The 27,714-nt window shown below is 41.9% G+C and overlaps 1 protein-coding gene and 1 pseudogene across 4 annotated transcripts in view; both read right to left on the reverse strand.

The window, feature by feature from the left end:
* Positions 1 to 27,714, reverse strand: part of FBXO10 (F-box protein 10) — a 46,277-nt gene that overhangs the window by 11,599 nt on the left and 6,964 nt on the right. For 2 of the 4 annotated variants that reach the window (XM_011366215.2, XM_011366214.2), the window contains exons 2-6: positions 12,447 to 13,037; positions 8,996 to 9,829; positions 6,388 to 6,537; positions 4,188 to 4,324; positions 56 to 126 (exon numbers count right to left, since the gene is read on the reverse strand). In XM_011366215.2, coding sequence (XP_011364517.1) covers positions 56 to 126; positions 4,188 to 4,324; positions 6,388 to 6,537; positions 8,996 to 9,829; positions 12,447 to 13,031 — 1,777 coding nt within the window. In that variant the 5' untranslated portion in view covers positions 13,032 to 13,037. The remainder of the gene's footprint in view (positions 1 to 55; positions 127 to 4,187; positions 4,325 to 6,387; positions 6,538 to 8,995; positions 9,830 to 12,446; positions 13,038 to 27,714) is intronic. The other 2 variants (XM_023534258.1, XM_023534257.1) reach the window with 1 other exon arrangement.
* On the reverse strand, positions 21,925 to 22,075 carry LOC111743847 (annotated as a pseudogene).

Raw genomic sequence — 27,714 nt, forward strand, 5'->3', positions numbered from 1 at the left:
CTGGGTAAGGGGAGCCAGCTGCATGGCAGGTGAGGCTCCAGTGTTCCCACCCTACCTGTGATGAGGCCTTTGCCATTCTCGTTCACTGCTATGCCAGCTGCACGGCCCTTGAAAATGTGGTTCCCGCTAAAGTGGAAAGAAAACAAGGCAAAGAGGTGAGACCAGACCAATGTCATGCATCATGGACAATGCCCACCCAAGGCAACTGCCTTCTTCTGTGGGCTTCTCCAGATGGCTCAAGTCCATGAGGGCATAAAGCGCTTCCTGAAGTCCTAGAAGCCAGGCATTTAGTAATCGTCAGTTAACACTGACCAAACACTAAACCTACAACTATGCCATAGAAGCACAATGATATCTAAGTCTCTTGCCCTCTCTTGACCATCATCCACATATGAACACCACATATGAACATTTTAAATAGATGTCATCGTGGCACACGGGTCCCAGGTGAAGTGTTGGTGGTTACAGAATTCCAAGGCTATTGTGTTAAACTCATTTGAGAGTGGCTGCATCCAATACCTGAATCACGTGGAGCCTACGTCCTTCTGTTTTTGTCGAAAAGCTACTCTTTACCTTATTGTCTGTTAACCACCTGTCCATGAAATAACATAATGACATGCTTTAAAAGAAGAAAACAAGATTTTTTAAAAAGAGGGTTTCAAGAACAGCAGACAACATGTATGTGGAGCATCATGGGTTGGGTTAGCCGCAAATGGAAGATATACGAAAACATATTCCTGCTCAGAGGAACACACATGTGGCCCTCATTGTCATGTACAGGCCTCACAAATGTGTTCCTCAAAACCAGATACTTGAACATGTGAAAAGACAAGCATTTCTTTCCAGTCTTTGGTTTCCTACCTGTAAAAGCAAAGCCAGTCACACCCAGACGTTAGCAGAATTGGGTTATCCCTGGAGGACACATTTGCTATTTTTACTAACAGGAATGCTGTGATCTCCTTCTTTACTGGAAGGGCACCTGCCCCCTCTCTTAGGAAGTGGCCCTCCTACTTCCTACCAGGTAGCTGAGAAATGTAGGTTCCAATATTCATCTGGCCCTTCAGAGCCTAACACCCCAAAGAACATCAGGGCCTGGCACCCCATAGAACATCACTGAAGAGGCATTGGCTGGTAAGTTTTCCCATCTTCTAGGGCGGGGTCCAAATGGTTTACTTCCTTAAGGAAAAACAGCAAATTATGTCAATGTTGGGAAAGCCAGATGTCAGGTACATCTATACTATGCATTTCAATTGGACAAGTGAAATTAACTGTTAAAAACATCCCTATTTGTTTCTTCAGACAGATCTGAAGAGTCTGCTTTGATGTGGTTACAATTCAATTGGCTAATGGCTACTGTGGAATTCATAGTCAGAGGAAGTCCCTGGCCGAGGGCATATTTCTGAGAGCTGTGCCATAGCAGCAAATGCATGACTTGTATATTTTTAATACAGATCTCACTTACCTCCAGAAAGGATCCATGGCCACTTGGAAAAACATGTATGTGTGTGTACATAGGGCGGGCAGAGTAAAGATAAAAGAAGTATCAGAAAACATTTAGGAAAAGGGGACAGATCTTTGTTCCAAGAACCAAGGGTGAGATATTTACTGCAAATGAGCCAGTTTGAATCTTGTGCTTCCTTTCAGCCAAGGCAAAAAAAGAAACAATAGGTAATACAGCTCTCGCTGGCAAAAAAAAAATGCTGTGTTTTACCTTATCCATGCAACTTCAGAGATCTCAAAATTCATTCTGTACCCTCTCCTAAATCCTTACGTTCCATTACAAAGAAATATAAAGGAATAAAGCACAATTTATTCTCTCGAAGTGACTGTTTTAAAAACCCCAGACACTGATCTGATTTTATAACATTCCTTGCTCAAAACACTTCAACAATGCCCCAGAAATCATAAGGTAAAGTCCCAACTTCCTGGTTTAGTGTATGACTGCTATAACAAATGATCACAAACTTAGTGGCTTTAAACAACACAAATTTATTATATTCTAGTTTAAGCAGTCAAAAGTTCAAAACGGGTCTTAAATGGCTCAAACGAGGTGTTGGCAGACCTGCAGTCTTTCTGGAGACTCTAGAGGGGAATCCATTTTTGTCTTTTCCAGGTAGCTTCTTGAGGTCCCTCACACTTCTTAGCCTGTGGCCTCATCACTCTGACCTCTGCTTCTGTTGTCACATGTCCTGCTCTCTTACCCTGATTCTGCTAAGGACAAACGTCCTTAGAAGAGTCAAAGGACCTTTGTGATTACACTGAGCCCACCTGGATAATCCAGGATAATCTCCCCATCCCACTTTAAGAATTAACTCTTTAACTTAATCACATCTGCACAGTCTGTATTGTCATTTAAGGTAACATATTCATAGATTCCAAAAATCAGGTCATAAATATATTTGGATCGTCAGTATCCTACCTGCTACCCTTGGCATTTAAGGTCCTCTGCACTCCAGCAACAACCTGCCTTTGTAGGCCAATCTTCTGCTTACTCCCCCAGGGCATCTCCTGCCTAGACATACTACATTTTTTTTTTTTTACCATTTCCCCAAGACATACCTTGAATTTCACTGCCCTTGGGCCCAGAATGCCTTTTCCCTGGCCATAAAACCTTATTTATCCCTCAAATGTCAGCTCCCCATGTGCTTGTCCCTAACTTGCTCAGCTGAAATTGTGGCTGGACTCCTTTGGCACCTGCATAAAGACCTATTAAAGTGCTCATTTTGGTGAGTCTTCCCTCATGGTTCTCTGTATTTCTATCTCCAACATGAAATGGTAAACTTCACGGAACAGAGACTGTTCTTACACACTTTTTATACCACTGTCTCCTTACAGAGTGTGTGTTCAATAAATAACATGCATACAAACAAATATACTCATCTTAAGGCAATAATGCAAAAGATGAAAAAAGAGCTCTATGACCACTGTTTTTCAGTAAGTTGTCTATAACAGTAAAAAAAAAACCAAATGACTAACAGTTATGGGACTGGTTAAAAAATTATGGAATATGAAGACAATGGAATGTTCTGTTCTGAAACTTTCCAAAGTGATAAAGGCCACGCAACAGCATGGAAAAGTACACATGGACTAATGCAGGAGAAGAAAGCCTCAGAACGTATTTACTGCTCATTAATGCCAGTTATTTTCCTAAAGCACAGACATAACTGCAAGTCTGCTCAAAGCCTTTAACGGTTTCCTATTATCTAGACAAAATAAACCCCACCTTTGTCAGCTTGGTCTACATAAAGCCTCCCTCACCTGGCCCAAGGCTTTCTTTCCATCATCCATTTCCGTTACGCTGCACAGCAGAGATAGGCTGCCACCGGGAAATAAAAGGTCATGGTATAGTAACCAAGGTACCCAAGATTCTCTGGGATAGTCCCAATTTAAAATATTTTATACCAATGTCACACCTTGTCTCAGACCTTTTCTCAAGCCACGGTGGACTGTTTGCTAACCCCTGAATCTGGTGTGCCCTGCTGCCTTTGCTTGGATTGTTCCTCTAGTAGGAACGTCCATCCCCACCTCCATGACAGTCCAAGTTCTACCCATTTCAAAGTCCAACTCCAATGCCACCTCTGAAATGAGGCCTTCCCACACTCCACTAGAATGGTTCCTTCCCTCTCTTGGAACCACTTTGGTAGCATTTACTACAGTATGCCCAAAATGATAGCTGAGAGGGCAGATCCATGGTCCCTGTAGTGCCACCGCCCCTTCTATCGACAGAGATTGATTGAGTTTGGCGTGCTTCCATGCTGAGGCCAGATGTAGCCTCCAGATCTTCACACAGCATCCCAGTAGCCACGACCAACTGACCAGTGTTGAAATCTCTATGCCATCTCCACCTTAGAGTTATTTCTGGGCAAGTATGTCCTCCAGACTAGAGTAAGCTCCTAGGGAGCAAAGTCTGCCCCTTGTTTACCTTTGTTATCATTATTAGAAGTGTTCAGTAATGTCTGCTGAATAGAATGGCTACAGAGTTAATGGGAAGGCAGCACAGAAACACAAAAGCATTGTGCTATTGTGGTGGGATTATGGGTGAAATCTCCTCTTTGCTTGTGTCTGTAGTTGTTTTAGTAAATGAAAATGTTTTCAAATGGAGGAAAGACAGGGAGTAGGAAAACAAGGATGAGAGAGGAAAGAAGGGACCGCAGGTGAGCGGACAGTCTGGGTACAGTGGCACATACCTCACAATTGGATTTCCATGGTATAGGATATAAATGCCAGCTTCCTTATTTGAAAAGATTTGGTTGTTCCGGATGATGCCTTTCCCATTGCCGAGGACGACAATGCCAGAGCGAAGGCCATGGTGGATCTGGTTACACTGCAAGTGAACATGGGACACCACAGAAGACAGATCAGACATGGCAGAGCGAAGCAGAGTACTCAGTCACTGCCCCACAGCAGGGCCGGGATGCACACAGTGGAGAAAACAGCGTCTCTGGAAGATCCTTAGCACACGACGAAGTGCGTGGACCCTGCTGCTGCCCTGCCCTTCCTGCACAGGTGCACGTATGGGAACCTATCAGGGAGAATCTGAAGATAGGAGTGTTCACTGCCCTGCCTCTTGGGATATAGTGATGTCAGCTCTTACTGCTGAGGGCTCTTGTTCTTCACTGACAAGGCATGCTTCTGGAAACAAACTGAGTCTCCAAAGAGTCCCCCAAAACACACAATCATCTGGCAAGGCCTTACCTGCCAGAGTCCAGGGAGCCTACCTCTCAGGGAAGGGCAGAACCCTAGTACACAAGAATGTTGGCCAAATGCAGTCCCAAGGGGTCCATATCCAGGGAAGGGTGAGAGCCATTTGGCTTCTAGTCCTCACTTCTTATTCAGGGGAGGGTTGAGAAACGGTGTGGCTCTGGGGAGCTTAGCTATTTCATGGGGCATGAACTCATAGGTATGTGAGCTACAAAGAACCTTAGAGATATTCATTTAATACCTCTTCGTGCAAATGGGGAAATAGGCCCAAGGTCACACAGTATGTTTGCGGCAGAGCCAGATCTTAACCTAGTTTTTCCGTTTCCCAGTCAGTTAGCTGCTTTTGCACAAAAATTTTCAATTATAATAAACTATAATAAAATTGTTTCATTCTAATCATTAATTTACAGCCCAAATATAATCCCATACTTAAACCAGGAAATTAGCTGTTTCTCTTCCAAAACAATTTCACCAAAAGTTCTAGTTTGCTTTAAAGTATTCCAGGCTGCAAGCTGTCCTATTCCTACTTACTTTCCAGATTTCCTCCTGACAAATTTAGCCAACTCACCAGGGCAACCATGGCCTACCGGAAGTCCCTCACAGGGGGTGTATGGAATGGCATTTCCATGGACACCCTTACACAAAGCCAAGACTGATATGCAACACCCCCTTCCCACCTCCACCTGCTAAACTGGCCCTCCCCAGTCTGTCTCTGGGAAGCAAATTCATCTCTCTGGCAACAGTGGCAGTAATTTCCTATGCCAAGGCCATGCATCAAACACCAGCTGCATAGCAGAAATACAGTGAGAGGAAGGGGTTAGAAGAGGACACTGGCTAGGCATGTCTTTTGAAATATAGTTAGGACTTTCCTTTCTTTGCATTTGCAAGGGCAGCCTATATATAATGGGTTAAGAATATCAACCCTGAGTCAGAATGCACAGATTCAAATCCCAGCTCGGTCACTAGTTGTATGATTTGGGGCAAGATCTTCAGCCTCTTTGTGCCTCAATGTCTCACCTATAAAATGAGGATAAGAATTCTACCACATGGGGTTATGTAAAGATTAAACCATGATTAAATAAATATATACAAAGTGCTTAGGACAGTACCTGGCATATAATAAGCACTACACATAAGACCTGGCATATAATAAGCACTACACATAAGAGTGGATATTACTTTTCTAGAGCCACAAAAAATCTGTCATATTTTTCAATTTCTGAGAAATCTGTCTCTTGGAGAAGGCCAGGGCGGAAAGGGGTTGCTCTCTCATGTCACGGGCCTCATAGTCTAGGATTTTAATACATACTGGTGTAAAATTGAACTCACTATGGCCTCATGATATCCATGAAAGACTCTTCAGAACTAAATACCATTTTTATAGTAAAGAATGAACTAACTTGGTGTTTTATTTTTGATCCATGTGTCTTTTAGGGCAGACACTGTGATTTTTATTCTACCAAAGCCAAAGCCAATCAGAGCATACCAGGGCTGAGGGAGGATCCTGTGAAACTTCCTTGTCATCTTTCTTACTGACAAGGAAGACTACAGGGAAAAGGGCAGGAACCCCTTGCAAATAGGAAGCAATATAAATTTGAGATGGCAACATTTATTTAAATATTCTTGGAAAAGGTTTGTGAGAAGCAAGAGCCACCCTGAAAAGGGCATGAAGACAGAAAGAAGTACCAGTATGAGTGGGTTGGATTTTTTCCGGATGTCTACACCAGCCTCCGCATTGTGGTAAATGTTGTTGCCAGCGATCAAGCCTCCGCCCTCCAAGCGAAGAAAGATGCCTGATGCTCTGCAGCGGTGAATGTCATTCCTGAGCATGACAACCTAAACAGAGAGGAGAAAGCTATTTGTTTCCTGTCACAAAGGTTTTTAAAAAAAATCGCGTGGTGACACGAATCTTTTCCTTAGCATCTGATCCATGCTGCTCAACCTGTAAGCAAGAGGAGTGCCTCAGTGCCAGCTCTGCCACTACCCAACTGTGCGCTCACAGGGACAGAGCCATCTCTGTGTCCTTTCTGGCTCTGCCTTATTCACCAACCTCACACTGGTTCCCTAATAAACGTGGATCGAAGCTTGGCCCTGTGCTCCATACTCACAACTTCTGAGCGGAATAACTGGATAATGGGATGGAAAGGACCCTTAGAGAAGGTGAGACTCAGTGGTCTTCAAACTGCATACATTGGGGTTACACAGACTTTCCCAGGGATCCAAGGGCACAGCTTCTTTGAATGGAATCAAGTTCCAGATCCATCACTTAAGCACGTGCCTTCGCAAAAACTCACCTGCCTGAGAAAGTACCTGAGAGTAAGGTTCTCCTCTCTCACCTGCCCTTTCACTTTATAAAACAAAGGCCTATTCTTGCCCACTCTGAAACTTTCTTGGTATATTATCCTGAGTGGAAAAACCACTGGAATTCCCAACTAAGGGACAATTAGAAATATTGGTATAAGGAATCCTCCTTTAAACAAGGTACCATAACCTAGCACACAGCTTATTAAAGGAATGTATTGCCGCTTACATTTTCTTTTTACATTTAATAATTATATTAAGAATTGAGAACATACATATATTGTTTTAAATAACTGGTTATTAATAATAAAAGTATATTATGTTGGGATAAAATTCTGGGAGAGGTAAAGTAGAGTGGAAGTATAATTTTAAGAAGCTTTCAGCTTCTGCTTAGGATGGAGAAAGTTGGAAAGAGCATTGCTCCTACACTTACAAGAAGATACAAAAGCATAACTTTCCTGACCCATCAGAGAGCCGAGGTTGCAGGACAACCATCTAGCCCGAAATCTAAGGAAAACAGGTGCTTCCAAGGAGACGAGATGTGAGCACTTGCTTATCTGAATGGATGCAGGTGCCATATAAGCCGGGAAAAAGAATTTAGTTAAAAGTTTTAACGGATTGTTAAAGGCCAAGTGTGAACTAGTGTGAAAGTACAGAAACTCGGGGAAAAGTTGCATCTATTCACTTCATGAACCTCACTAGGAGCCCACGAAGAAAGACTGGAAACAGTGCAAGAGATGGAGACAACCACCCTCATGGTGGAAGCTTGGGGGGAAAGTACAGCAGCCACTGTGGGAAAAGCATTAAGCTCCTCCTGGATTTTTCTCCCCTAACTTTCTTATAGGTCAAGTCTGGCACTCTCCAGGAAAGGGAGAGAGGAAAAAAACCCTTTACCCCTGGGGGAGGTGGGGAAAAAACATCTTGAGCCCAGACCATTAGAGGCCTTCTAGTGCTGGGAGTGAGGCAGGACCACTGAAAAGGGCCTGCTCCTGAGGTCCTTGACCAAAGACTAACAATGAACCAGGACACAGTGAAACCTCACCACCATGCCACCAGGCTGGCCAGTGCAGAGCCACAGGTGACAGCAATCTACTTCTGAGAGGGCCACAAGCATAAAGAGATCCTCTCTGAGGAGCAGGAGCAAAGGGAAGGCCTAAGGAGGAGAAAAGCCACTGGCAAACCAGCACGAGGCAATGCTAGAGGAATGTGAGGCTGTGGGACACTGAAGATAATCATAACCACAGCAAAATCCAAAACAGTTCCATCCCTGACTACACCGACTCAAACCCTGGCCCTCTAAGAGCCTCACAAAAGAAGCATGCCCATTTCCACACATAAATACGATCTACCGCAGTCTCTGCTGTCCTATACGAGATACCTTTCAACTAAAACTTACAAGATACATGAAGAAGAAAAAACATCAGTCAGTGATACTTTTCTTTGTGGAGCCCCAAGTGACTAGGCTCCTTCGGCCAGCCTTTGTCTTCATGGGGAGGTTCTAGAGGGCAGAGACAGGGAGGCTACTCTTTGGCCGCTTGATCAAGGCCTTGCTCCTGGGCACAGGGGCCAGCTCAGCAAGCCCCACACTCCTGCCCACAGCTCCCTGCTTGTATTAAGGCCACTTAGCATACAGTTGTACTTATGAGACACCATGGATTTTTTTTTTTGGTCAAAAACCCTGAATATCAGTTCTAGGTTCCTTTACAATGACTCACTGGCTGCATGATTCCTGCCAAAATTCCCCGAGGGCCATAGTTCAAGAGGGGTATAATGGTGTAAAATGAGGAAAATAGATTTTTTTCCCTCTGTCCAAATACATGAGGCAAGTATGTGTTATAAGTTTCAAAACAAGGTGATTTAAAAAAAATACAAAATAGCCCCATCAAGGCCTTCCTACATATAGCCACAGGAATCCTCTCATCAATCAAAAAATCATGTTCCTGGTCACCCAGTAAGGCCTCGTGGCTCTGTAGAGGAAGCCTTGTGACAGCACCTTGCTATTATGTATACACCGCACTGCGTAAGTCAGGTTCCGAAAGATGTTTCCTTCCATCTTGGCTCGGCCATAGGAGCACACAAAGACGCCTCCCTTCCCGTCCCGGAAAAGGCACTTGCGGATGAGGCAGCCCTGCACGGAGCTGGCCAGTGCCATGGCTTCCTTGTCTTTCTGCAGTTCCTGCTGCAGTGAGTTCAGCACTAGGCAGCTGGGCAGCTGAATGGATGCTCCTGGCAGAGGTGGGCCCAGAAAGGAGCCCCCCAGAACAGGGCGCGGGCCCTGCACTTGGTAGGACAGTCTGTATGTGAGCTGGTCCTCGTCCTCATCCTCACCGCTGGGACTCAGGCCTCCATCGCTGCTGTCTGGGGTCTGGGCTACTCTTTCCCCATCGCTGCCCACTTCTGCCTCCTGTGAGCCAGCCTTGGATCCTGGCTTTGGGGAGCTAGAGGTTGGGCTGGTAGGGCTCTGGCTGCCCTCGATGACAATGTCACAGGTCCTTGGGCTCCAGGCCTGGTCTCTGCTCTCCAGGTCCAGGGACAGTAAAGAGTCAGAAGCCTCTGTGGGGAGCACACTGGGAGAGGACTTGATGAGCCCTAGTAGGTACTTGTAGGCCCAGTTCTTGTCTGCAGACGGGTGGCCCTCAACAGTCACAGAGTTGTTTTCGCTGCCCACAAATTCACAGTTTTCCAGGACACACAGGGGCACATTGTGCAGGAAGACATGGGTGTTTCTGAAGGTGCAAAATTTCACTTGGCAGGTGCCTGGACCATGGACCTGGATGTGCCCATTTTCAAAGTTGCAGTTGTCAAACTGGACATGACCTGATGTTGTCTGGGGAATGAAAAAGAGAAATGGAGATAACAGGGATACGATCTGTTTTGCTAGTCTGTACTCTAACTGCTCTTCAGGGAGGTGAAGCGTGCAGCAGCCATTTCTCCTGCTGATCATGTTCCCTTCCCCACCAGGGCAAGTGTTAGCTGGTCCCAAGAGAAACCCGGAAGCTGCTCTGCATCAGAGAGAAAATAATTTGAAGATGGCTGCCCAAACCTCCCTCTAATCCCAAAGGGAGGGAGACAAGAATGGAAATAGAAAATGGCAGAAAAGTTCATGCTCTGCAGCAGGGCCCTTCTTAAAAATCTCAAATCTCAGGTAAGTTCTCCTAATACTAAAAAAGTTTTGCCTAGTGACAATAAAACTTTAGGGTGGGGGGTGGTAAAAATTAGGAAGGAAAAAGAAGCTGACGGATGAGGGGGATGTTTAGTGAAACTGAATCAACACATGTTAACACAGGTGAACTAGGAGAGCATCACTCTAGGGATGATCAGAAATGACTGGGAGAGCTTTGAATTTTTATAAACACAGGAATTAGCTGGAATGGGAGCCCAACTTTACCAAGATATCTAAGAGTGACAGAGTCCCAGCTTGAAGTCTGGCTTTTATGAAGAACGTGCCAAATAGTGTGGTGTTTCTCTTAGGTCTCACTTTTCTAAGCACTTTTCCTTCATTTGCACCTGCTCTTAGCTCTGCAGCACACACACAGCACCAGCTTCGTGTCCAAACTCAGGACAGAACCAGGCAGAAGCCTGAGGGCTAACAGAGGATAGGGCAGAGCAGGCCAGGAGGGGCTGAACTCTGCTTTGGCTGGGGCAGGCAGTGAGAAGGGACAGACACAAGTGCTGGGAAAGAGTCCAGTCTGTGTGGCAACTGGTGCATGTAGGGCACAGCAAGAGCCAATAGGCCATATCCCTAAAGAGGGGGACAGGTATGTTGCCATTGCCAGGCAACGCTGAGCAGTGGTTAAAAGCATGGGCTCTGGAGTCTGATTGCATGGGACAGCTCCCAGCTTTGCTTCTTTCAAGTGCTTGGACAAATGACTTCACCTCTCTAAGCTCCTTTGTCTGCAACATGGGGCTTACTAGCCAAAAAAGCACAAGGCACAAAATTGGCACCCAATAAAAGTTAGCTATTATCATCTGCGGTCAGGGATGCAAAGAGCAGAGAGTCCCCTGGGGTGGTGCAGGGAAGTGGCTAAATCCCAGAGCATAACTCACCTGAGCCTCTTAGTTCTCTGGGCCTGACTGAGAAGCCCAGCCACTATATATTCCTGAAAAAGAAGTGTTTCTGGATTTTGTGCCAAATTTCATCAGATGGATATGAACCATAAAATGACAGAATGTTTCCTGATCCCAGAGTAATCCAAACACATCCACCTCTTGAACAATTCTAACATTCTCTAGCAGTGACTTCCCTTGAGAGCCTGTCCCAGAATTTAACTCCCCTTAATCTCTCTAAGTTCTTCCCCATGGCTAACCTAGTTTTTTCCTTGCTGTAATTTAAGCCTATTTTCTCTTATTTGGTCCTCTGTAGATAAACATCAACTCTCTGGAGATGCAGATCCGTCGCTAAGGTTCTCTTCAGAAGTCATTGAAAACTGCTGTGAAATCACCCTGGCCTTTGCATTTTTCAGGCAAGGTCATCCTAACCTCTAGCCCTGTTTTTAGTGAAAAGACAATCATGAACTGAATGCTAATATATGCCAAGCACTAAGCCAGATGGTGGGCTGGTCTACAAAGAAGTCTAGGGCCAGGCCCCATCCCTTGAGGATCCGCGACACTTCTAAGGGGGAATTAGAGCCAAATGAACACATTACCAAATGACACGACTTGTCTTAATAGGGGCCATAAAACACATGCCTGGACACAGTTAAGTACATCGTAAATATTGGTGGTATAATGATCATTACAAACTTGAGAGACAATTTAGTTGCTATTGGTAGTAATGGTGGCAGTAATGGTGGCAGTATAATTTTTATTGACTAGGTATATAATCTAGGTATTGCAATCAATTTCTAGGCAATGTCAAAGCTATAGACTGTTCTTCCAGGAGCTACCAACACCTCAGTACACACTTTGAACACAATTTCTGCTGTGTTTCTAGAAGGAATGTGTTGGGACTGATATTTCCTGATTCTCTCTCCAGTCACCCTTGGAAAAAAAGCCTGACCTTCCTTGACACGCCACAGAGTGGGGCTAATTCACTGAAGGTCATTGGTCCTGCAATACCTCCTCTTTATTTGGCTCTCTCTGGACATGCCGTCATAAAGTGTTCTTTGCTTTCTGTCGCTGTGTGGCACGCTCCTAGAACCTGGCTTTCCCACCTAGCTGCTCCACCTATGGCTTTGGCTCCTCCAATTTTGAAGGGAAGAAGTACAAAACAATTTTGGCCTCAGGTTCATTTTTTAATACAGCTTTGCCAGGAATAAAGCAGAATGTTAATCTCTACTAATCCCTACGCCTATTTCTCAACTGGTACAGAGCTCAGAGGAGTGTATTACAGAACTAATTACTAAACTCTCGATTCCAACAAAAAAGGGATGAAAACCCACCGAGAAGACACCAAGACCCGGGGTCAGGGCTGGAGAGGCCATCCATCTGGTGTGGACACCCACCTTAAACATGAACGGTGAGAACCAGGCTGGCATGAAGACGAGGTTGCACAGGCGTGTGGTTGAGCAGTGCTGATCAATGCTGGCTAGCAGAGTCACTTCGCCCAACTTCCCGTGGCCTACGATCTCCACGGGCACCTTCAAGATGATTTCGCCTTGCTCTTCGTACACACCCGGGAACAGCACAATTCGGTCATATAGGCTGGCCATGGCCAAGGCACTGCCCAGGCTGTCAAACTCATGGCCTGGCCCGACACTCAGGGTACGACGTTCCTTCCTCCGACGAAATAGAGAAAAGCAGATTGAGGACTCCAAGTCCAGGGCATTCTTGGCCCATGTCTTCGAGGCAAGGTAATGCTGCTTGAAGGCCTCCCTCCAAGACTCAGGCTCCACATCTGGCTGGTTGGGCCAGTTAGGGTGGCGGCACTCAGTGCAGCCCAGACACAGCTGCCGCCAGCGAGTGCTGTCGAGGCTGAGGATCAGCTCATACCAGGCCCTGCAGACCAGGCTGCAGCGGCCCAGGTCAGGAAGGTGCAGGTAGGCTAAGATCATGCGCCACAGCTCCAAGGGGAGCCCACCAGCCTCCATGGTCACCTGGGAGACAGACACAGAACAAAAGAGGTTTTTGTTGACCCTGCTTATGGTCTCCCTTAAAATATCCTCTGCCTTTTCTTGACCCTAGGGGTGAGCAAGTGAACAGGCCCAGCCAATCACAGGACTCCATCCCCTCAATCAGAATCCTCCTCTGGGATTTTTCTACTTGAAATCAGCAGGTCAGACTCTCTTTTCTCTTTGGTCACGCACTGTAGAAATATGATCCCAGAAACGCTGGCAGCCACATTCCCCACTTTGTGGAAAACCTTGTGGTACCAGAGCCAAGCAGAAATGAGAAATGAAAGAAAAAATTTGAAAAAGAGAAAGAAAAAAAGTGAGCACATTATATGTCCTAGTGATACTGATTCCAGATTCCTGCAGATGCCCTGGACGCTTCAGTTCTTCCTTCAGTTCTGTGAGGTACCTCAATGGCCTTCTAATAAATGCCCTTTTTGCTTAAGCTGGTTTGATTTGGGTTTCTGTCACTGGTAACTAAAAGAGTTTGGACTAATACAGAGGGAGCCCATCTTTGGCTGCTATGGTCTCAGAGCTCTGGATCCCCTAGACTCCCAGGGAAAGGACCTCTATTTCTTCACACCAATAGGAATGAGAATGGAGGCAGAGAGTGTCCATCTGTCTGTCCCTCCTCATTACCAGATCAAATAATTACCACTGCTTCCCCATGAGAGGCAGCCTCAGGAAAGACTGCTGCTCGATCGGAGGCTGTGGATCTTGGTCCTGGTTCTGCCCATGGTTACTAATGTAACCCTAGTGTCCTAAACATCTACTGGGCTGGCTGGAAGGGGGCCATCTGCCTGCTTCTTTTCTTCTGGAAAATATCCTCCTTTCCCCCCAAGCAATTTGCACCACATGGTTACAGAGGTAGAGCTACACCATAGCCCAGTGTGTAAAACAATACTACTCCAGCTACAAATGATTGGACTCTAGATGGCTCCAATTGGGCCACTGAGACCTTCTCCAGGGGAATATGAGTTGTGATTCTAAAATCAGGTTGACTTCTTTCCTGAATAGAGGGGAATGAATGACTTCTTTCTTAAGCTATAAACTCAGGAATAGTTGCTGGTGACCATTTTCTTGGGGCTGGGGGGAGGAAGGGTGCACTAGAAGCTACTCTACAATGAGAGAAGAATGACTCAAAGACACAGAAAAAAGTTGAGAAAGGGAAGCAGCAAGGGGCATCTCAGTTTCTCTACAGCACTCCAGATCATGGCTCCAGGCTATTTTCAAAGATTTGCTTTATCCTTGCCTTTTGAATTCCATCAGCTATCTCTGCACTCATAATCAATTCTCCTTTTTGCTTAAGCTAGCATCGTTGAATTTGTTACTCATACCTAGTTAAAGCTCTCTCAATTACGAGTGTCAGTTTCTCTACCTGACAAACAAGGAGATTCTGTTAGATGACCTAGAGGACCTTCCAGGACTGCCACTCTATAGTCTCCAGACAACTAGAAACTAAAACTAGAAACAGGTCTGACTCCACAACTGACTTTAATCAAGTTTTTAACTTCTTCAGTGCCTTGGTTTTCCTCTCAACTGTATGAAAATGATGGTCATACTTGTCAGCTATCTAAGTCCCAAGAAGGCTAGAAGCACAAATGTGTGATTATGTCTGGAAGAAATTCTGAGCTTCCTCAAGAAGAGTGTGGCTTTAATGCTACAGATTAGTACTGAAGCTTGGATATGTAGGTTTTTCTCTAATGATCACCCAGTGAGATTTTCTAAGGCCTCAGGAGCAGTAGAGAAAAGCTGGGCTCTGGCCTGGTAAGCATTACAAATACAGAGAAAAGGCTGGTTTCCTGACAGCTGTCATTCCCTCAGATAAATGCCATTTATTCATGGCGGTTTCTGTGACAGTGATGTCTCTTGTTCCTCACCTATTTCTTTAGTTATACCTTCTCAAGGTTTTTAACAGAAAAATGTTCTACCCCATTCTGTAGCTAAGTGATCACATTCATATCCTTGGCTTCAACTACCACTGAATTTGTGACTACAAAATCTGAATCTGCAGCCCCAATTGTCTCTTTCCGGATCCATGCATGAACACTCAACTGCCTGCTGGGCATTTCTACTTGGATTTTCCACAGATAGGAAAAACTCAGCATTGTATCCAAAACTGAACTTCAACTTCCACCTCAGGCCACAGCAGAGTAACTGGAACTAGATTCACCCTTCTGCCATAAACAACTTTAGAGCTGCACAAAATATATGAGGTGACTGAATATATGCTTTCAGGCATTGACTAGCCAGCTGCACAGGACTGTGATCTTTGAGAAGAGAAGCAGAGGAGATGAGTGTATGACTGCCCCAGCTTTCATCTTATTCTGGTGCAGGAAAATGGAGCCCAAGCAGAGTGGTGGTCTTACTGAGCAGGCAGATTTGAGCTCTGTGCTGCTGACGTGGCTGGAATCTGTAAGGCAGGGTACCAGAATGGAGCGAGGGACAGAGTAGGGGTGGGATGAGTGGGGTGAGGTCAGTTTCTTGGCTGAAAGCAGGACTGCACATGCACAGAGCAAGACTTCTTCAGGCCTAGCAGAGATCGCCTACTATGGGGTAAATATGATACCCACACAGAGCTAGGAGACATGGAATTCTATCCCAGAATACGGGCTGTTCATGCTAAGACTCAGGCTATGCCATAGGAATAAATTCAAATTAGAAGAATAACAGCAAGCCTGACGGGATCAAAGGGTCCCACCAGTATCTTAACTGCCTGCTAAAACAAAATTTATCACTTAAAAAAATATTCCACAATTTAGACTCCCTCAACATGTCAGCCACAAGACAGTGTGGTACTGGCATTAGAAAAATAGAGTCCAGACCCTCTCGGAGCCCAGATGAGGATTTCTTTTTATTCAAATGTCACACTCCCTGTTGTTCCATGTAGCTTTATTTACTATATCTTTACACTAATCCATGGGGATCCATACAGCAACAGGGATTTCCATAACCAAGTAACACTTAAAAAAACTGTATTCAAGTTTTGTCCTTCCTTTCTGCCACTGGGGCCTCTGAGCTATGGAATTGAGAGTAACGAATGTCCCGCAAGGCCTGTGTACCAGGAGTGTAATGCCTGTAATGGGCTAGAAAAACAACAGTGGGATCTTGTTAGGGATGGGAGAGAGCATGTAGTGAGGTAGGTTTCAAGCTGTTCCTTTATATATGTGTTCCCAAGAGTGTGAGAACTCAGGGTTTCTGTGTGGCACCTCCTAACTGCCCACTGGAGGAGGTATCCACTTGCCTCCGGGCCATCTGGTGTCCCCAGCCTCAGTGGGCAAGGCAGAAGCCACCCTCTTGGGAGGTGAGTCCCACAAGACTTGGCTCTGAAAAGCAGATTCTACTGCTTCCCAGGCTGGTGACTTGAGGCAAATCTTTTAACCTCTCTGAGTTGATTTCCCATCTGTAAACAGGCTGATGATGGCTGTCCTGCTATACCTTGTGAGGTTTTTGAGAATTTCCAAAGAAAAAACAAATCAACAAATATTTATTGTTTATCAGCTATTGTACTAGGCGCTGTTCCAAGTACTGACTAGCAGTAAACAAGACCCTACCTTCAGAGACAGACAATAAATTTTAAAAATAATAACATAAGTACTATGAAGAGAAATAAAGCAGGTTAAGAGGTGTGCGTGTGTGTATGTCCATGTGAGTGCATGCATGTGCTATTTTAGATAGGGTTGTTAAGGAAAGTCTCTAAGGAAGTAACATTTAAACAGATACCTAAATGACATTTAAAGCCATGGGATGGGATGATATCACTAAAAAGAGTGGAGGGAATGAAAAGAGAACTCTGCTGACCAAGTCCTCACCAGCATTAACATCTAAAAGACATGAATTAGAAAAGGACATGCTAAGGAGAAATTGGGAGTAAATAACCTTAGGAAACTGTACAGAAGTCTCATCAGCATAAGGCACTAGAAGTAAAGCTTTGTCTACAGCCAAGCCCGATGCCATCTGATCTCGGAAGCTAAGCAGGGTTGGGCCTGGTTAGTACTTGGATGGGAGACCACCTCGGAAGACCAGGTGCTGTAGGCATAAAAAATAAAAAAATAAGGGATTGTAAGCTGACAAGTTCCTTGCAATCTGTGAGGTCAACCAAGGGTTGCCTCGCCTAAAAAATATATATATATATAGAAGTAAAGCTTTGCTTTGTTTTGCTGTCTAGGCTCCCACTGCTTCTGAGAGGATGAGTTCCATGGGCCATTTAGCTTGCTAAGCATCATGATGGCTAGGCAAGTTGGAGTCAGGAATAAAAATCTCTAGTGACATCTATCTAGCTCACTAACACTTTTGTGTGAGTAGATTTGTAGGGAGAATGAACGGGACATGAGGAAGCACTATTACACCACAGGGTCTATACGTGTGAAAAGTGAAGCAACATATACAGATTTGTAACGTGGCCAGGTGACATCGTGCCAGAACACCTACGACGAGGAAACTCACTTGTGCCAAATTAGACACATTCTCTGCCCTCAAGAAGCTTATCATTTTATATACAATATGTTTTAGTTATTACCTGTCCCCTGAGTAAAAAGTCAACTCCTTAAAGGCAGAAACTTTATCACTGCTTTGTATCATGCTTAGAACTATGCCTGACCCACCGTGGGTGCTCCATAGACATTTACTGAATGAATGAATAATCACTGTCATTATTATCTGGTGTATTAGTAGAGCTGAGGTTATTCAAACCATTAGCTATGGAATCCCCACTGTGACACAGATCCCTGTGGAATAAAAAAAAAGTAAATAGAACTCAAGGAGGTAGGCAACACTTACTATGTATAAGACCAAGTAAGCACTCTTAGAGAGTCAGGAATCAGATAAAGAGCCCACCCTCAAGTCTGGTAGGAGACAAAGCTATGCCATCAAAAAAGGCCTGGAAGAACAAAGAAGCAAGAACCTCAGTAAAAGGGAAAAAGTGCTTAGTGTCATAAAAGAGGGAAAGCCCTTGTTCAAAGAATAAAAATGTGACCTCCACCTAGGGAAATTAGCTAATAAGAATAGGAGGCAGCAAAAACAGCAGCTACCATTTACTAAGCAAGACTATTTGAAAAGCACAATATGAAGCACTTTCCATGTCTTATTTCATTTTATTCTCTCAACATTTCTCCAAAGCCTTTCAACTCAGAATGCTGTTCCCAGGACCTAGGAACTGGTTAGAAATGCCAATTCTTAGGCACCATCCTGTACCTACTGGATTAGAACTGGCATATCAACAAGATGACCAGGGAACTTGTGTGTACTATATGTTTGAGAAGCACTAATTAAAGTATTATTGTCTTCATTTTACAAATGAAGAAACTAAGTTTGAGGGAACTTATGTGACAAATGACTTACCCCAAAACACTCTGCTAGAGAGCGGCAGAGCCCCCTTTTGAAACTAGGCTTCACCCGAAAGACTGGGTTTTTAATCACTAAGCCAAGCTTCATGGAAGAGCTGGCATCTGAGCTGGACTCTGGGATTTGGGTGGGGGTGGGACCAGAGAATGGAGGAAAGGGAACTGTAAGCAGAGGAAACAATGTCAGCAAAAACCCTGGGGTAGGAAACCTCCAGCAGGTTTTCCGACATAGTAAGAGGTTCAGTCTTGCTGTAGCTCCTTGAGTCTGAAGGGGTCAGGGAGAAAAGCCAGCTGTATCAGTTCATATAGTTTTTTTTTTTAATTCGGGGGGCAGTGGGGAGCTGCCTTGAGTCCCAGCACAAAAGACCCTACTCCATGCTGAAATGACTCAGACAAAAGGGACCCAACATGCTTCTAGTTTCTGCCTCTTCCTCACTGGGCAATCTTGAGAGCAGGAGACTTAATTCTGCTTTCATGTCCCATGTTTGTATAATGAAGAAAATGCACTTACTTCATTCCTAGGGAAGGCCATCACGATATCAATGTGGTAGGAATTCCACTTTTAATAAAAAAGTAAGGAGGAAAAAGTATCTAGGACAGCTCAGAACTTTATTTAGTACCAACAAAGGGAAAAAAGATATTTTCTCCCCACATTATGAAGCATACAAAGCTCCAGTGTAAATAACTACAAATTTTATTAACTGTAATAGGTTAATGATTTTAGATTTTTCTTCAAACCAAAGTAAATCTCCCTAAAGTTTTGTGAATTTTTGTTTGAGAATACAGACAGTAAAATATTGTGAACCACAAAACAGCCCTGTACACATACATACACACCTACACACATAAACACTACAGAAAATGAAACAAAACTTAAAACTGTGAAGATGACAAAAATCTCAACTGGGCTTTTCATCATTTCTTCAAACCTTAGCTCTCTTCAGCCTGAGAAATCACCAGCTTTTCTTATTTTCAGCTTTGAAATTCGATGACATAGACCAGAACACTGTGTTCCGATGCACATATGGTGCTTTTGAGTGTCGCTGGGGGCCATAAGGGCCCTCTCTATCTCCTTCAATGCATTGCTCATTCACTGTGGTTCACCTAGGAGACCACACTGGATCAGGAATCTTGAGATCTGGGTCTCAGTCCTGATTTAACGTAAATTTGTTGGGTGACCTTGAGGGGGTAAGGAAAGGTTTGATGCAGGCTTACCAGGTACATTTTACATGGCATCTCAACGAGCACTTAAAACAACAACCCAAGAGGAACAAGGCTTATCCCCAACTCCAGGAATAAACAATTACTTCCTTGTTTATTTAGTTAGTAAGCAGCATAGCTGAGGTTCCTAACCTGGTCTGAGTCCAAGGCCTCTGCACAGGTCCCAGGTGAGCCCAGAAATTGGCTGTTCTTGGGTTTGATGTCCATCTCTGGTCCAGTAAGTTTCAACTACTATACTTCATCTTAGCCAAAAGGCCAAGAAGCAAGTTTTGATGATGAGGGGTTAGGGATAGAGCAAGATATCATGGTAGAAAGCATGACTGTCTGGAGCTGTTCCTACAGGAAAAGGAATTGTGGATGTAGAAGTTTCTCTTAGAAAGGGCTGTGGGAATAGCAAGCACCATGGCTGACATGTTGAATACATCTTCACATATGAAATACCCTAACTAGCTCTCTCTCACCTCTGCTGCAGTGGACACCAAGATGTCCTCAGCCAACAAAGCCAAAGTGCCCAGTAGTTGATGGGCAAAGGAACTGTTTGACAGGCCTTCTTCCTTGTCAGTGGGCTCAAGAACAGGTGATGTCCTTCTCTTTTTTTCTTCCACATATTAACTGAGTTAATTCTAATTGCAACCTCTCTAACCTTCCTCTTTCTTTGCATCACATTCCAATCATTATTTAGTGTAGTGGCCTGTAGTAACTATAACTTTTGTCTGCCCAGCATACCTTCCCTCTTCTGGTTCCTTAGAGGAATTCTGCTCCCACTCTACTTAGTCCTGGTGGTGCTGTCATTCATTGTGCCTCATGCTTCCTGCACATAGGATGGATACTTGACCCAAAGTAGACCATTAGAGCATTACATCCCCCTTGCTAGGAATGGGGACAGCACAGAAGAGTTCATCTGAGGAATGAAGCCAAATTAAGACAAGCAAGGTTGAGCAATGGGAGAGATGAGGGGTGGGGGAGGGCGGAGAGACACATACACAAACACACAGCCCTAAATATATTTTTTGAGCCCCTTGTTCCAGCTATGCAGTTTTATAAGCCAAAAGATTTTCTTTTTAAAGTTAAGAGAGTCTAAGCTGATCACTTGCAACCAAAAGAGTCCTGACAAATATACAGTTTTCTCAAGTAAATTCTTTGCTCTCTCACTTTTTTCCACCCTCATCACATTTGTTCCATCTGTGGGTCCTTAAATGATCTAATCAAAGCTGATGCAGTGTATTACAACTAGTCTATCACTAAGAGAGACAGAGAAAATTGGAGTTCAAACAGTCTAAGGTCCCTGTACTATACAAAAGAAGAGTATGAATAGTTATCATCTCTAATTTTATTTTATCACCTTTGGTTAAATTAAAATTCCAATGGTAACCATTAAAAAAGAGAAACTGAATAACATCCAAACTAATAAAAGGGAAAAAGGTGAATGATTAAAAATAACTCAGAAGAAGGGAAGAAAGAGCTAAAATTGAACAGAGAACTGGCAGGACAAATACCTTGAAAGCATAAAATATTAAGAAAGACAAACCTAAATACATCAGTGGTTATATTAAATGAATATGAACTAAATGTTCCAGTTAAGAGACAAAGGCCATCAAAAAACCGAAACCCAATTATATGCTACTTATAAGAAACAGAAAGGACAAAATTAAAAGTATAGAAAAAGATATATTTGCATAGGTTAACAACGACAAAAAAGATGGTGCAGCTATACTGAATCAGAAAAAGAGAGTTTAAAGCAAAAGAAAAATTCTTTTACTAGGGATAAAAAGGACAACTTCATAATAATAAAAGGTTAATTCACCAGATATAATAACTTTATATTTGTATATGCCTGATATTGGGGCTCAAAGATAATAAAGCAAAAAACGAAAAAGTGAAATAGATAAATTCATAATTAAAGTTGGATATTTTAACACATTTCTTTCTATATTTGTTAGAATAGGCAAAAAATCAGTAAGGATAAAGAATATTTGGATACAATTAATAAACTGAGCTAATGGCATTACATAGAACACTGAATCCAATAACTGTAGAATACATATCACTTTTGAGCACACATGTAACATTTTATAAAACTAACCATAAACCAGAGCCCTAAGAGAATTTCAATAAATTTCAAAGGATTAAAATTATACAAAACAAGCCCACTGACCACAATCAATTAATAAAAGATAACTATAAAATACTTATATGTTTGGAAACTAAGAACTACATTTCTAAGATATCTATGAATCAAAGGGAAAATCACAATGAAAATTATAAAATATTTTTATTTTTAAAAATTATTTTATTACTATTATTATTTATGCCTACAGCACCTGGTCTTCCTAGGTGGTCTTCCATCCAAGTACTAACCAGGCCCGATCCTGCTTAGCTTCCAAGATCAGACAGGATTGGGCTTGTTCACTTCCAAGATCAGACAGGATTGGGCTTGTTCAGGGTGGCCTGGCTGTAGACCATGGACCATGGCTCCACTGGGGCGCAAACCCAGGACCTTCTGTGTGTAAAGCAGACATGCTAACTGCCACACTATGGAACTACATTCAAAATATTTTTAAATAAATGACTAAAATAATATGTCAAAATTTGTTAGCTCCCACTAAACAGCATTGGGAGAAAAAATGTGTAGCCTTAAATGGATTGAATAAAAAGAAAAAAGAAAAAAAATGAATGAACTAAGCATCCATTTCAAGAATACAGGGGAAAAAAAATACACACACACACACACACACACACACACACACACACACCCCTAAGGAAAATAGAACAAAAAAAATAAAGAGTAGAACTTAATGAAATATAAAATAAACACTATGACTATTAGTGAAGATAAAAGTTGGTTCTCTGAAAAAGAACCTCTACTGAAATTGAAGAAAAAAAGAGCAAAGAATAAAAATGAAATCGGAGTGCAAAGGGGGATATCTTTATAGATGCTGTAGATATTAAAGGAATAATAAGGAAATATTATAAACAACTTTTATAAATAAATTTGAAACCTCAGAAAGGACAAATTCCTGGAAAAATATTACTTACTAAAATTAAAAAGAAAAATTTTAAATTGTCCTAGAACCATTAAGAACATTGAATTTGTGGTCAAAGATAACATAAAAGATAGTAAAATCTCTGTCAAAGAAGAGCTGAGTGCTTACCCAACTCAAAGGAGAAAGGTATCATTTTGAAGTATCAAGTGATTTAAGGCATAGATATAAAATTAATGTCCTATACATTTTGTGCACAGAAAAAATAAAGCATATGGTCAGGGCAAAAAACATTTAGAAGTAAAAAACAAAAGGAAACAAACTCTCAGACCCAGGTGACTTCATCACTGAGTTCTTTCAAAAATTCAAGGGACAAAGGTGGGGGCACTAAAATGAGTGGTGGAGGAAGAAGCTAATGGGTGTTAGTTAGATCTGTGGACTAAAGGCAGCAGCAGGGGTTGTAGTTTGTCCCACTAACCTTCCTCTTGTAAGTTTTCTCAGAAATTGTGACCAACCAGAATCGTGGAGAAGCTGTATCTGGATGGAGTAAACTTAAGATAAACAAGGAACAGACTGTAGAGAATACTACTGGTGCCTCACCTGGATCCTCTTTACTGGCTAGCTCTAGCACCCAACCCCCAGATAGAAGTTCCAGCTGATAACAACTAACAGATGTCCCTTCTCCAGAAAACGGCCACCTCACCTAGTTATACTTCTTTTCCCTCTTCTCCCCATTCTGCTTTCCTCATTCTCCTTTTCCTAAGTACTTCTTGAACAAGAATCCCCATTTCCGGTCTTGCTTCTACAGAACAGGATCTAAGGTATCACCATTTAAGATATCACATAAAAGAGAGTCACAGAGTAGAAGATACTTTTGAAACATATAACTGACAAGGGACCACTAACCAAAATATAAGAAGTCCGACAAATCAATAAGGCAAAAAAAAGGCAAAAGACTTGAATAAGCAGTTCACAAAAGAGGTCATCTGATTAACCAATAAAAAAGTGCTCAGCACCAGGAAAAGAAAATTAAAACTACAAGAGATATCACCAAGAATAGTTTAAAATTTTTAAACTGGCAATACCAAGTACTCGCAAGGATGTGATACAACTGAAACTCATATACTGCTAGCTGGAAATAAATTGGTACAGTCACTTAGAAAACTTTTTGGCATTATCTAGCAAAGCGATTCCACTTTGATATATATAACCTAAAGAAACCTGTTCACATATAGAAAATGTTTAAGGATTTTTTGGTTGCACTGTTCTTGGTAGTCAGAAACTATAAGTAACACAGGTGTCCATAAACTACAGGATGAATAAATATATCATGACATATTCATGTCATGAAATACTGTTGGCAAAGAAAATGACTGTGGTCATTACCTGGATGCAGCTTATTACACACACCTTGAGCAAAAGAGGCAAACACAAAATACGCACAGTATGATTTTATATGCACAAAGTTTAAAAACAATAAAAATAAACTATTGTTTAGGGATGCAAACGGAGGTGACAAAATTACAAAGAAAAGCAAAGAAACGATTATCACAAAAGTCAAGATAGTGGTTTCTTCTGGAGAAGAGGTTATCATTTGGAAGGGGGTGCTGCTGAGCACTGGCATTGTTCCATTTCTTGATACAGGTGGTAGTTACAGGTATATTTCCCTTAGAATTGTTAAACTATACATTTGTGGTTTTTCCCTGAAGGCATTCTTGTTATAGCTGATATTTTTAAAAGCTTAAAACAAAGATAATGAAATATACATACTGATTGTTTGATTCTAAAAAAAATTTTTAGGGAACTGAAAACCCTTCATTTTGAAATTGAAACTTTGTTCCCCAAATCCCTAACAGGGTACATGCCAAGTAAATTTTCAATAATGCCTATCTTGGTGGAGACATAGTCTCCTGGGAACAGATCTGTGCTTTGTCAAGAGACATAAGAGGACCCCTCTAACATTAAAGTAAGGTGAGTAGGAATCAAAGGCAGTTATCTTGTTGAAGGTTGCTCTGTTCCTGAGAATCCTTGGTAGGCAGAATCCTAGAGTGGAAGTAGAACCAACCTGCCAAAAAGGCTTGGATTAGGGTTAGGAAGAGGTTTGAAAACAGAGAAATCTCTTAGATGCTCTGTGGTGACCGTAATCAAGGCTGCTAGCAGGAAAGGGTCCCATATGCCCCCAAAGACTGCTTACCAGGAGACAAGAGGAACATAGCCTAGTGACTGTCAGAATGCAGTGCTTTGGGGAGAATGGTTAAACATGTGGGCATAAACTAAAAAAGCTCTAACCTTGGAATCCAAGCATGGGATCAAGCTGGCAGGAACCTGGTCGAACAAGGACGTTGAGCAGCAGTGACCACACATCCTTGGACCATGCAGGACAGCTCTTCAATAGTGATACCATATAGCTGTGTCAGAAATAACATGGATGGACTGCTCGGACTGTAGTTTACGCTCCTCTGGTGAGAGGAGGTAAGACTGACCTATTTGGACTGTTTAAGCCCCCAGAGGGTTTGGAAGTGGGAGATATCGGAATTCTCACCAATAAGGGCATTAAGGGACTTGAGAGAGTACTTGGAAAAATAAAGAGATATGTGACTGCATTAGAACCCAGTTGGTGTAATGAGACACACAGGTTAAACACCTAAAATGAAATAGACAAAATTTTAATCAAATGTCTCTGTTTATCTACCTTTATGTATACAATATCATGTGTATGAGTAGAAAACCAATACATCATTAAGATAACAGAAAGAATGTAATGAGGGAAATTAGGCATTTCAAATGAAACCTATGATAAGTGACTTAAGAGAGGGTTCATTCATTAAGGCAAAGTGAAAGAACAAAATGCTTCTTGTACCATCTATTATCACTATGCAACTAAGACAAGTAAAAGGAACTTGTTTATTTTACATCTTCCTTGAAAAACATCTCGGTATGTAGTGTCTTTTATTTTTTTAATTTTAATTTTTCAGTTAGAGTTGACATTCAATATTATATTAGTTTCAGGTATGCAGCATAGTGATTAGACATTTATATAATTTATAAAGTGATCCCCTTGATTAGTCTAGTACCCATCTGACACTATACATGGTATTACAATATTATTGATTACATTCCCTATGCTGTACTTCACATCCCCTTAACTATTTTGTAACTGCCAATTTGTACTTCTTAATCCCTTCACCATTTCACCCAGCCCCTCAACACCCCTCCCATCTAGCAACAACCAGTTTGTTCTCTGTATCTATGAGTCTGTTTCCATTTTGTTTATTCATTTATTTTGTTCTTTAGATTCCACATATAATCCAAATCATATGGTATTTATCTGTCTGTGTCTGACTTATTTCACTTTGCATAACACCCTCTAGGCCCATTCATGTTGTTGCAAATGGTAAGATTTCATTTAATGGTTGAGTAATATTCTCAATATATGTACCACATCTTCTTTATTCAATTTTCCACTGATAGGCACTTAGGTTGCTTCCATATCTTGGCTATTGTAAATAGTGCTATAGGGAACATAGGGGTGCAAGTATCTTTTCAAATTAGTGTTTTGGTTTTCGTTAAATAAATACCCAGAAGTACAATTGCTGGATCATAAGGTAGTTCTATTTTTAATTTTCTGAGGAACCTCCAAACTGTTTCCAAAGTTGCTGTACAAAAGTACACAAGGGTACCCTTTTTTCCACATCCTCACCAACACTTGTTGTTTTATGATTTATTGATGATAGCCATTCTGACAGGTGTGAGGTGATATCTTATTGTGGTTTCAATTTGCATTCCTCTGATAATTAGTGATGTTCAGCATCTTTTATGTTGGTTGGCCATCTGCATATCCTCTTTGAAGAAATGCTTATTTAGGTCCTCTGCCTTTTTTTTTTTTTTTTTGATGTTGAGTTGTATGAGTTCTTTATAAATGTTGGAATATTAACCCCTTATCTAATGTAACATTGGCAAATATATTCTCCCATTCTGTAGGCTGTCTTTTCATTTTGTTGGTTTTCTTTGCTGTACAAACCTTTTTAGTTTGATGTAGTCCCACTTGTTTATTTTTTCGTGTTTCCCTTGTCCAAGAAGATACATCAGAAAAAAATATTACTAAGAGCAATGTCAGAGAGTTTACTGCCTATGTTTTCTTCTAAAAGTTTTATGGTTTTAGTTCTTAAAGTCTTTAATCCATATTAAGTATTCTTGTAAATGGTGTAAGAAGGTAGTCCAGTTTCATTTTTTTGCATGTATCTATCCAGTTTTCCCAACACCACTTATTGAATAGGCTGTCTTTACCCATTGTATATTTTGCCTCCTTTGCCATAGATTAAATGACCATACAGGTGTGATTTTATTTCTGAGCTCTCTATTCTGTTCCATTGATCTATGTGTCTGTGTTTATGCCAGTACTGTGCTGTTTTGATTACTAGAGCCTTGTAGTATAGTTTGATATCAGGTAGCATGATACTTCCAACTTTGTTCTTTCTTAAGATTGTTATGGCTATTTGTAGTCGTTTATGGTTCCGTATAAATTTTAGGATTATTTATTCTAGTTCTGTGAAAAATGCCATTGGTATTTTGATAGGGGTTGCACTGAATCTATAGATTGCTTTGGGTATTATGAACATTTTAATGATGTTAATTCTTCCTGTCCATGAGCACAGTATATGTTTCCATTTATTTGTATCTTCTTCAGTTGCTTATAATTTTCTTAGTATAAGTCTTTTACCTCCTTGGTTAAATTTATTCCTGGGTATTTTTGTTTTTTTGCAAAGCAATTGTAAATGGGATTGTTTTCTTAATTTCTCTTCCTGATAGTTCCTTATTGGTGTATAAGAATGGAAATGATTTCTGAATAATTTTGTATACTGCTACTTTACATCCCTTTCCATCTCTTTACTTCATTTATCAGTTCTAGCAGTTTTTGGGTGGAATCTTTAGGGTTCTCTATATGTAATATCATGTCATCTGCAAATTACGATAGTTTTACTTCTTCCTTTCCAATTTGGATGCCTTTTATTTCTTTTTCTTGTCTGATTACTATGGCTAGGACTTCCAATACTATGTTGAATAAAAATAGTGAAAGTGAACATCTTGTCTTGTTCTCGATCTTAAGGAAAATGCTTT

The sequence above is a fragment of the Pteropus vampyrus genome, unplaced genomic scaffold (genome assembly GCF_000151845.1).
Source record: "Pteropus vampyrus isolate Shadow unplaced genomic scaffold, Pvam_2.0 Scaffold123, whole genome shotgun sequence".
NCBI lineage: Eukaryota > Metazoa > Chordata > Mammalia > Chiroptera > Pteropodidae > Pteropus > Pteropus vampyrus.